This window comes from Cynoglossus semilaevis, chromosome 15, assembly GCF_000523025.1.
Source record: "Cynoglossus semilaevis isolate Cse_v1.0 chromosome 15, Cse_v1.0, whole genome shotgun sequence".
Classification (NCBI taxonomy): Eukaryota; Metazoa; Chordata; class Actinopteri; order Pleuronectiformes; family Cynoglossidae; genus Cynoglossus; species Cynoglossus semilaevis.
The window spans coordinates 17,420,144-17,431,338 of record NC_024321.1 but is presented as its reverse complement, the minus strand read 5'-3'; the positions used below and the strand labels follow the sequence as shown (position 1 = coordinate 17,431,338).

At 40.9% G+C, this 11,195-nt stretch overlaps 1 protein-coding gene across 3 annotated transcripts in view; it reads left to right on the top strand.

Moving 5' to 3' along the window:
• smoc2 (SPARC related modular calcium binding 2) overlaps nt 1–11,195 on the top strand; it is a 23,176-nt gene extending 11,981 nt beyond the window's left edge. For 2 of the 3 annotated variants that reach the window (XM_017039561.2, XM_008327572.3), the window contains 8 exons: nt 1,590–1,637; nt 2,655–2,729; nt 4,047–4,233; nt 5,153–5,235; nt 9,090–9,189; nt 9,672–9,919; nt 10,037–10,071; nt 10,672–11,191. In XM_017039561.2, the coding sequence (XP_016895050.1) occupies nt 1,590–1,637; nt 2,655–2,729; nt 4,047–4,233; nt 5,153–5,235; nt 9,090–9,189; nt 9,672–9,919; nt 10,037–10,071; nt 10,672–10,695 (800 nt within the window). In that variant the 3' untranslated portion in view covers nt 10,696–11,191. Of the gene's footprint in view, nt 1–1,589; nt 1,638–2,654; nt 2,730–4,046; nt 4,234–5,152; nt 5,236–9,089; nt 9,190–9,671; nt 9,920–10,036; nt 10,072–10,671 lie in introns of all 3 variants that reach the window. The other variant, XM_017039562.2, reaches the window with a different exon arrangement.

The window sequence follows — 11,195 nt, the reverse complement described above, 5'->3', positions numbered from 1 at the left end:
ACACATACCTTTTTCAGACACAGAACCACTAGAATTTCCCCCCTGACATGCTGTATCTCTTGTTCCCAGTTCTTAAGAGATTGTTTGTTTAACTGATGTGATTTGAAGGCTTAGTAAGAAAAAAGGAGGGTAATTAGGTTGGATTCAGATCAATTCCTTATGCGGTAATTTGTGCATATGTGTGTGTGTGCGTGTGTGTGTTTTGTGTTTGAAGACAACAGAGCCTGAGAGAAAGACTGTATTCATCCTCTTGTGTGTTTGTCACATAGGTTTTTCCTGTCAGTGTCACATTTGTATCTGCGCCTTTGCCTCTGTAAACAGTCTCTTGGATATGGTGTGTGTCTGAGTCCGGCCAACTCATTACACATAGATCAAGGGGGAATGTTACGATTTGAGAGAGGGGTAAGATTGGTGGTAGAAGGAATACGAACAGAAAGAGGAGGGGGAGGGAGGGCTGTGGTTCAATCTGAACTGGTGGTATACACGCGGAGTAAAAAGTGGAATAAACTGCACTGAGAATACTGCATCAATATATCTGGATGGAGCAGAAGTCCAACATTTTTCTGGTGCCAGGGCTGCACTAAAATTATTTTATTTTGGTGAAGTTAGACATAAAATGTTCTACCATGGCTGCCTTTCTGGTGTGTAAGTTGACAAATTCAGCCACATTCTGGAATCTTCTGCAGTGGACGACTGACGGCCATAAAACTAATGTCATTTCACCACAAATTGAGTGGGGGTTTCCTGGCAGATGCTAAAAGAGGTGTTAGAGTCATGTAAAAGGCAGCACAGTAAAGAGAGGTCATTAGTGGTTTATAGTAAATCCAAATCATAAATATACTTCTTCAAATGGTATTTCCATCCGTACAGGGAGCAGAGTGCAACAGTCACATTTCTATACTCTTATCCAACAAGCGCATGCTAAATGAAAAATCCTGATTTTGCAATGGAGAATTCTTTGTTTAAAAAAAGTTATGCTTAATCCACCGACTGCATTGGAGATTCCCTGACTCATGTCTCAACAGAGCTTTACTTTGTGTAGAGCGAGTGACCCACACTGAGGTTAACCACAACTACGGCCGTGGTTTTACCCTAAGCTGCTCAAAACCTCAGTCCCCATCTCCCTCCCACCACAAATCATACAAACAGAGGCCAAACAAACACTGAGCTGGATTCTCCCACTGTTAATTTGTTCGTCTCAGACTTGGCTACTGCCGTCTTTGTCCCATGTGTGTCTCTGGCCTCTCTACTTCTTTCACAACTAAAACACAGGCAATGGAAGGATGGAGAAGAACAGCGGGGACAACTGATCCTTAACTAATCCATGTTCATTATAACTGACTGTCTGTCTCATGTCCCCTGTAGCATAAAGACGTCTTCAGACTATATGACCACTATACTGTACTTCAGATTTTCCTCCACTTTGACCTTTTACTCACTCTCTTCCAACACTTTTCTCATCAGCTCCATTCCTGTCTCCATCTTTCTTGGCCGGGCAATGTGCAAATTTTACATAGTGAAGAATTCTGTCATCTAGCTTACTCTCGTAATTGTAGTCTCCTTGCAAATATTCTCCATTCTAAATGCAGATGAGACCGGCCTAGTGGTGGATCCTCAACCTGCTGTGGATGAAGAAGGTGAGTTCTCAAGAAGCTGAAAGTAAACCTCTTCGAAAAGACCTTTCAAAAAACTTGTATTTTATGTATTTATTTTTAAAAACAAAATAGATACTGATAATGTGATGTAAAACAACAATTTAGAAATCTGAAACACAATAAAAATATTTAGGTTAATTTTATTTTTCCTCATAATGTTGTGAAATGTCTTTGAAACATATTCAACAATTCAGATTGTTTAATAAAATTTAATTAATAAAATAGCAGTCATTCTTTTCCTCATACTGTCCTTTAATCCTCTCCCTATATTTGGCACATATTGTTCTAAGAATAAAAAATCAAATTTTAATCAAAACTTAAAATAAGTTTTATTATTGCTACAGGATTACATTATGAACTCAGTGAGAAGGCGTCCTGGAAATTTCTGAGTATTACACGTGTGAACGAAAGGGAGTGAAAAAATTATATCAGGAAATATGGAGTTTCTACTCCTTACTTTTGACCTCTGAAGAATTATATTTTGTGGCCAAAACAACTCAGTTCAGCTCATGGTTCCTTCATTTAAAATACACATATTTGCTCTAACCAGTTACTACTGTGGAAATCCACCTAATGATTAGACTGAAGGTTTTACTAATATCCCAATAGACACTATTAAAGCCATGAACCTGAATGTAAAGTGCCAACAATTGATGCTAAAAACCACCTACTTCCTGTGTTCCTAATGAAATAAAGAAAAGACATCACTTCAATGGGACCGAACAGATGTTGCGTTCAAGTCCCTGTGTTCTGTTTTGTTGAAGTGTTTTATGATAGGATGTTAACCCTATTACTTGGACCTACATGTAAAGTGTATGTTATGTTGTTTTTACTGCTGACATGTGTCATTTCTTCTTAAATTCACTCCAACAACATAATCTTGATGTGCATTTTACAATCTGTGAGTTTTGGAACTGCAGGTTTGGCTGAGACATAAACAAGTGTGTTTCCAATTGAGGCTAATAAAGCTGTCTTGGTGTGTTTTGTTTTTTTTTTTAGACATCATTTCCCAGTACCCAACTTTGTGGACGGAGCAGGTTCGCAGCCGGCAGAACAATAGAACCAGAGCACCATGTGAGTTAAAAAAAAAAATCTTTTTTTTTTCTTTAATGATGGCGATCGGGTGTTTGAAAACCTCAACTGAAAGCATGCTCTGTGTTTTTCCTGCTTGTGTGAGCAATCATGGTTTGAGGCTTTTCCTGTCTTTTAAGGACAGATGGTGGGTTGTGAAACCAGTGCATCTCGGTGTTGGGGTGCAGTATGGCTTTGAGGATCTGCTCCTCTGTGGTTCTCTGCAGTGCAGCATATCTGTAATTATCAGCACATGGCACAAACACAGGATGTTCTATTCTTTTAGCTGCACCACTCTGCTCTTCTGCTAAACACATGCACACTTATGTAGCACAGATAAACTGATTTTTTATTTTTTTTTATATACACTGGAGAAATACTTTGAGGCCGTATTAAGGCTGACGAGAAGCCTGTGTGCATATGTGCATTTTTGTGTGAATCCCATTATCATAATTTACAACCAATAAAAAAGCCTGAGAAATGCAGCATTGATGGATTTGATTAACAGGGGTTCTTTGGGGTATTGGTGTGAAATAAACAACAAAGAGAAGCCATGTGGAGGGGCTGGGGGGAAATGGGTTACTTGACAGAGTGGGACAATGTTTTATTTGCCCTCTTTTGTGTCAGTAATAGATCCAATAAAAATAAACAAAGAAAACGGATATTTATAATCCCACAGTAGCTTCAGAGCGTTTAGACGAGCAGTGAAAAGAGGAATTAAAACTCTGTGGCCCTGGGTTTAGTACTTAAATCTGTGCCGGATCTCAGACTCCTACACACAAAAAGCCTCTGATTAGATCCTGCTGAGGCAAAACCTCAACTTTCTGATGAAGATCACTGGGCAAATTATTTTTCCATGTGTACTTATTAAGTAGTGAGTCACTATGTGAATGCAGAGGCCTGACTGACCACTGTTCTTCCTCTGTCATGTCTGTTTCTTTCACTGTCACACTCATCCACAGAGGGCAGTTGACTGTCCAAATATTTACTTAACTTGGGGCATAGGGAGCGCTACGTAGTCATTAACCCGTTAATGTCTGTAAACAGTGCCACGGGGGGCTGATATTGTAGTCTACACACACTGTCTCCACACTCATCTTTCTTCCTGTACCTCTGGGCTGCTGCTGTGTGATAATAACTGTAACTAAAACCAGTTTGCATTCAAAGTGAGAGAAAACCAGGTCAAAATGCCAGATTTTTCAATGTAAACGACAACATCAGGATATCTAATTTAACACCTGGTTTTTATGAAAAGAGTGTGAGCTCAGGTGCGTGTACAGGAGGCTGTTTGTGTGTCTGACCTCTGACATATTTCTTCAGCATCATCATGTGACCAGGAGCGACAGTCTGCCCAGGAAGAGTCAAAGCAGCACAAGAACGATGCTGTCTTCATACCAGAGTGTGCCCAGGGAGGGCTGTACAAACCAGTCCAATGCCACCCTTCCACTGGCTACTGTTGGTGTGTACTGGTGGACACTGGACGACCCATACCTGGCACGTCCACCAGGTGGGAGAAAATTCAGTTACTAAGGGATTTATCTCTTCTGCTACTTTTAATGTAGTTGTTTGCTCTGTTTTGTGTAGCAAATAAATGAGTCGCTTGTTTGTTTTGTAGGAAATGAACTAGAAGGTTGACTCATAAAAGACGATGATTATTAGATTATTAGCAACTTGTTTGTTTTGTCCATTGTTTGTTCTTGAATGTGGTCATTTCCTTCCCGGTCTGATGTTGTTTTCGATTCTGTTGGTAAAATAAGACACACATTCATTCAGAGTAAATGAGCCTCAGTATTTGATGCTCAGAAAATACCACAAAGTCTGGCATGAGCCACTGCTGATGCCACATCATCAGTGCTGATGAGACAAAGTTACTCAGCGGTCTGAGAAGCAGCAGGTCAGAGGTCAGTCAGACTGGCAGAGTGAGCCACTGCTGCTCTCTCATTGAGAAGGGAGGCAGGATATCAGATTAACAAGTCTCCAGGCAGTGTGCCAGACACCACATTAGCACACATATGGAAGTGTGGACTTTCCCCCTTCCCTCTCCTTGTCCCAGACCTGCTTCTGCGCCCTTCACACAGCAGCAGTTGGGACTCAACCAGCGCCACAACAACGGAGGCCGTGAAAGCTTCCTTGTGTCCCACGCTCTCTGTCTGCCGCTCTCCCTGTATCTCACACTTTTTCATCACCCGCCGCCCCCCACCCCTCGTCTGTCCTCACACAAGCCGCAAATCTTTCCCTTCTTTTGGATGTCTTTCACAGCCTCTGGTTTGCCACAAAACAATTATTTGAAGCCCAGAGATTTAACTGTTTGAGAATAATTGGAAAACATGGGATTTCTCTCTGATCTAACAATGAGAACAATCTTAAAGACAATTCTTTCACCCAATTAAAACTTGAATTAATAGGCAATGTGCTTTCTGTTACAGATACGAACAACCCAAGTGCGATGGCAACGCCAGGGCCCACCCAACTAAACCAAAGGACCACTACAGAAGCAGACATCTCCAAGGTAGGTCTTCAGAGGAGGTAATCTGTTGAGACCACCTTGTGAAGAAGGGCTGCAACTGCTGCCACACTTTCATTGTTGTGATAACAGTGTGTGTGTTGACATTATAAGCGCTGTTGGTTAAGGAAATGCATGATAACAAGTTGAGGATTGCCAGATACTGGCCCTCTCCAGTCAATAAGCAAGGAGACAGAGACGGATCGGGGGCAGGGCTAGGCTTCAGCTGACATGGAAGATGGAGGGGAGTGGGATGATAACTGGGAGGAGAAACAGCAGGGAGGAAAGGCACAGATAATGGATAATAGGTTGCCAGAGACAGGTAGTGATAGGAAGACTGACAACTGTGGTGATAAGTAAAATTGAGGGCGGGGCAACAGCATGGGATGATGAGGGTTTAGTAACAGGTGAGACGTCGGTTGCTTTGACAGAGAGATCTTATCTGGAATTTTAAATTTCAAATCCAGGCAAGAAAGTGAAATCAACATATGGGTAGAACCCGAAGTAACTGGGCAGATAACACAGCAGTATAGTAAGAGGCACTTGAAGGGTTTGGTTTAAACAAGTACTGCTACTTAAATGTTATAATACCGCTGACAAATAATTAATTCACCATTAATGAAGCTATTTTTGCTAGCTTCACATATGTTTTTCACATATGATTGACATCTTATCAAAGAATCAACAACACTGAGCCAAACCCTTGAGGAAATAATTCAATATTTTGCTAGGTAGTTACCAGTGAATGGTCTTACAGATTATTTTAGCCATTTTACCAAAACGTTTGCTACCCTCACTGTTGAATGAATTCTAAAGATTATCCAGATTATTCAACCCAACCTCAGCAGTTCATGTTTCAGACAGTGAAAGTGATAGAGTGAAAAACCTGCAATTAAACCCAAAGATAATGGCCGTTGAGGTGAGGATGTACTTTACTTTAGTCTCATGCACCGGTGTTGTTCTAATTACAGGATTACTGAACAATGAAGCCCACATGGCATCATAAACATTAAACCAACTTTGAAAACCTTACACTTTAAACTGAAGCATCTGTTTAATGACAGCCATTACAAATAACACTACCATATTATCTGCATTAATTGTCCACTTAATTTTTTGTTTTGTAATGTTTAAATGAACCGCTGTTCTTTAGTTCTGCAGCGACAGCCTTACAATGTGGTCAAAGATGTCCATTCAGTTTTTTTTTTTGTTTGTTTGTTTTTTTAACGAACTTGCAAATTCTAGTTGATACATGTGGTCTAGTTTTATTTGACCAATCACTGCATGGCTACTCATAAACTAGGGCAAAGTGGAGTTATAGCTCTCAGGTGCCGCCTACCGCCAAATCATAGTTGAAAGCTGAGGAGCACTTGGTGGATTTGCTGCCGTTTGGTGGTTTGGTAAACACGTTAATAATCCAGTTGAACAGAGCTGCCACTGTTCCTGTCCCATCTACAACTGTTTATGTAAGAATTTGCCACGCCAGAGCTGTGCTCCCTGTCGCAGGTGCTGCATTTAGCAGCAGGACAGTGTGTGAAACTGTGAGATTGTCTGCCACGGAGTCGTGCTCCTTAGACCAATATATAATCCTGGTGCCACTGCTGGTAAATATTTTCATGAATCTATCAGGCTGGAAAAATTACTCTCTCCGCCAGGAGAGAGTCTGCATCAGATCTTAAACATCTGGCTGTGCGACAGAAAACAAAACACTTATTCAGCCGTTAACTTGCACAGATGCTCACACAGACGTTTTCTTTTAATAAACATATAAAAAAAACACTGCAGCATATCAGACAGGTCTCCCATTATTAAATACTTTATGTCGGGACAGAGTCAAGACGGCATCTTGTTTTGATTGTGAGCGCCTGCATCACCAGCTGTAAACCCTGTTACAACAGTATTCGAACGGGGGATAATTATAAATGTTGCCTTCATGTCGCTGAGGCTTATTTGCTGTTGAGGTGCAGGTGTTGAGAGGTTTATGGGGCAAGAGGCAAGAAAGTAACAACTTGTCCTGAATGGAGCCGGCGAGGAAAGCATAATATTCAGATAGCTTTCTCCACTGGGCAGACTCGTGGGACATCAGTGAGGCAGGCGCTGGGAGTTGTGGCTCACAGTGCTGACAGGGCTCTGTCCCATGTGGCTCCGTAGAAAAACACTACTTCTTCACACATATGCAAATATACAGTACACTGACTGGCCTCAGGTTCTAAGAGTAGCAGAATTACATAGTTTAATGAATAGTGGTGAAGATGTTAGGACTGTCTGCACGAAAAATGTATTCATCTGAGGCTTTCTCCGATCCATTCCGTCTGTCAAAGTTAGACATTACATAATTATAATTATTACAAAGTAAGGTAGCAGACGTTTGCTGCCACAGCCTTGAACCGAACGGAAAATGGCCAGACTCAATTTCCTCTGAATGACAGCAGGAACATTTGCGTCCTGCCCCTTTAGCGAAACAGTGTCCAGACAGACAGAAGTTGATCTGTCCCTCCCCCGCATGAAACACTTTTGCTGGCAAGAGGGAAGGGCCGCAGCATTACCTGGTGGTGCTGCATTTGAATGAACCACAGACATGCATGAATTATTGGGTAAAGCATTAGGGAATGGACACATGCTCTAACTGAAAAACATTAAGTTTAAAACAGGTTTCTCTTCCAGCCAGCAAATCTCCCTACAGCCAGAAGCCAGATAAAAATACTTTGCCGTCAGAGGCTGCAGTTTGTGCGTCTGTCTAGACTAATTTACCACAAGAGGCTCAAGCAAAGGCACCAGTTTGGCTATTGACAGGTGGGTTGAATATTTTACTGGGCTCAGGCCTGGGAGGCTCTACTAAAACTGGAGTGCAAGTCTGTTCAGCATTTAAAGAAGACTGGAAAAGTTTGGACTTGTGCGGGTTCACTCTTCAGCTCGGTTCAGTGTTGTGCTGCTCGGGAAACACACAGTGGAGGCTGGGCGTTCACATCGATGCTGGTCGCCACCTGTTAGAGAGTAGCAAAGCATGCTATTATCTCTACAACAAGAGAATCTGGGCCCTCAGGCGTGGGTCATAAAAAGAGGAGTAAAGTGCTGAGAATTTCTTGTTCTCTGCAGGCAGAATAACATGAGGAAGTTGGACTGTGAGAAAGCAGAGAGGAGCTTACAGAGAGGAATCCAGGAATCTCTCGGGTCTCTGTTGTATAAAACTCTACCAGAACAACCTTGGCCTCAACCTTAGGACTCTTTCCAAACAGACAGTTACTGTCATTAAGGTCATAGTATTCCAGTTGTCCATACTTTACCTGCATGAAATGAAGCCTGCTCATGGTATTTGTAGAGAACTTTTCCATATAATTACATTTATATTGTTATGGACAAATCAGCCCTGACAGAAAAGCAATCACTTATTGAAGGTTAGCTGTGATTCCCATTGATTTATAACATACAGTATATAATACATATCTTGAGATTGGACATCACTTGGAAAAAATCCTCTAAAGCAGGACTTCATTTACCTGCCGTGATATTTCAGGTGCTTTAAAAACCTCTTGTTCCCACATCCAATATTCAGCAATTGTGCCACAGGCAGTCAAAAGCACTTAGGGGGCCTCCAGGTTGAGTGGCAGGGAGCGCTCTTCCTGTTCCTTCTGAGGGAGGTCTGACACTTTATGATAGGGAGTTAAAGACAACTGTAAAAGTCTCGTTGGGTATATTTTTCACATAAGAATCTCCGCCGCCTGTTATGACGTCCCTTCGCAGACATCTTCTCAGGCCAATTTTGCAGAGCTGTAATGCATTTCTTTTTGTGTTTACCAATACATGTGATCACACATTTCCATCTTCTCAATATTCTATTTTATTTTATTTGTATTTTCCAGGTTGTCCTGGGGCAAAGAAAACAGAGTTCCTGACAAGTGTTCTTGATGCCTTGTCGACAGACATGGTGCACGCTGTCACAGATCCAGCATCTGCCGGAAGGTATGTCTCAAATATATATGAACAAGTACAGTTATTTGCAAATTAAGTGTGTAGTATGTATCCTTAAGGTTCTATTTATTAGACCTTTATAAAAACTGTAAATATTCATCTCTTTCCTTACAAATCATTTGGAGCTCATGTTAATAACTAAATGGATCCATATGGAGCTCATGTTAATAACTAAATGGATTTGATGAAGAGGTCAACTAACTAGAGCTATAATCAAAACTGAACAGCACCAAAAACTGAGTGTTGACTAAACAAATGGAAGACAGGGAACACAGCTAACAGAACAGGGGAAAACAAAATGGAGGTTAACTAGAACTAATATAAAGGACCAAGGCCCCAACATGGCTGCAGATGGATTGGATGGATTTAAACAGTGTAAAGTTAACAAAAATAAAGGAAGTATTAAATAAATGGTCTAGTGTGCGGCCTGTCACAAATCCATCATATCATCTGTCCCTGTCCTTGTCATTTAGGATGGCTGAGCCTGACCCTAGTCACACCCTGGAGGAGAGGGTGGTCCATTGGTATTTTGCTCAACTGGATAAAAACTCCAGTGGGGATATTGGAAAGAAGGAGATCAAGCCATTTAAACGCTTCCTGCGTAAGAAATCCAAGCCCAAGAAGTGTGTGAAGAAGTTTGTTGAGTACTGTGACATCAGCAACGACAAAGCCCTGTCTCTGCAGGAGCTGATGGGCTGCCTTGGGGTGACCAAAGAGGACGGTGAGCAACTCAACCAAATCTCCCTCGACATTTATCTATCGTCAGTTATCAGCATCTTGAAATGAGTCACTACTTTGGAAGACTCTTAATGTTTGTGTCTTCTTTATTGTCCCGCAGCCAAACCAGGAGACAGTTTGTCCTCCAGTAAACTAGTAAGTAATCCAGTTCTCACTATCTGACGTTTTACAATGTTGTCGTCTGAGCTTTGTCTGGGTTACACATTTCTAGCTGTGATACCTTCAGTGTGTTCACCCGTGTAGGTTTTAGTTCAATTTAAATGGAGCCCCGCACTTTCTGTCACATTATCTGTCTAGCGCAGTCTGACCATATGACGTCTGATGACCTCATATGGGGAGTACCTGTACCAAACTGTCATCAATGGTACAAAACAGATTAGTAAATCCGTAATTGAAGGCTAATCATCTCTGATTTCTACAGAAATTTCCCATAAACTAAGAATATATAGAAAGTCACCATAGGTTGTTTATGTGGTTATTTTTTGTTAGCAAATGAAGCTAGCACGAGTATTAGCCCCATTGAGAGTACACAAAAATTATGTGATTACATAACAAATGAACAAACGTGTTTTCCTAGTAAAAACACTTTAGTACATTGTGGTTAGTAAACCAAAATGTAATAAATATAATGATAGTGAAATATATATTTGTACTGCTTTGGTCAAAACATTGGTACTAATGTGGAACCCCAAATAAAATCACATGACCTGGGTCCATTTCATTTTCCTGCTACAGAATCAGCCGAAGAAGCAGGGCTAAGGCCACGTCTGAGAATTCCTCTCATGCAGGAGAATGTGTCCTCACCAATGGGCAATAATGGAAACCATAGTATTTGCACTTTGTACTTTAAAAGAAATGTAAATTCACTTTGTAGAAATAAGGTATTTAAACAGACTGCTGAATCTGTGAATGATGTAGTTAGCTTTTTATGTCCTGACGAACAAAAATGATTTAACACATACAATGTATGTGTCCTTTGTGTGTCTAAAAAGTGTACTTTTCAGAGTTGTATAAGTTTTCTGTTTGCTCCTACTTGTTGTTGCTCCCCGTCCCTTCTGTGGTCACGTTAGCGGTGATAAACTCACTGCTACAACAACTTAGGTCTTTTATGTTCGAACAATAGAATCTCTTCCTCTGCTTTGTACAGCAGTTTGTATGAATGTTTTAAACAATAAATCAGTAAAAAACATCTAACATGTTAACAATGTATTTTTGTTTATTAGAAATAAAGATTGCTTTTATAATAAATTGTGTGCTTT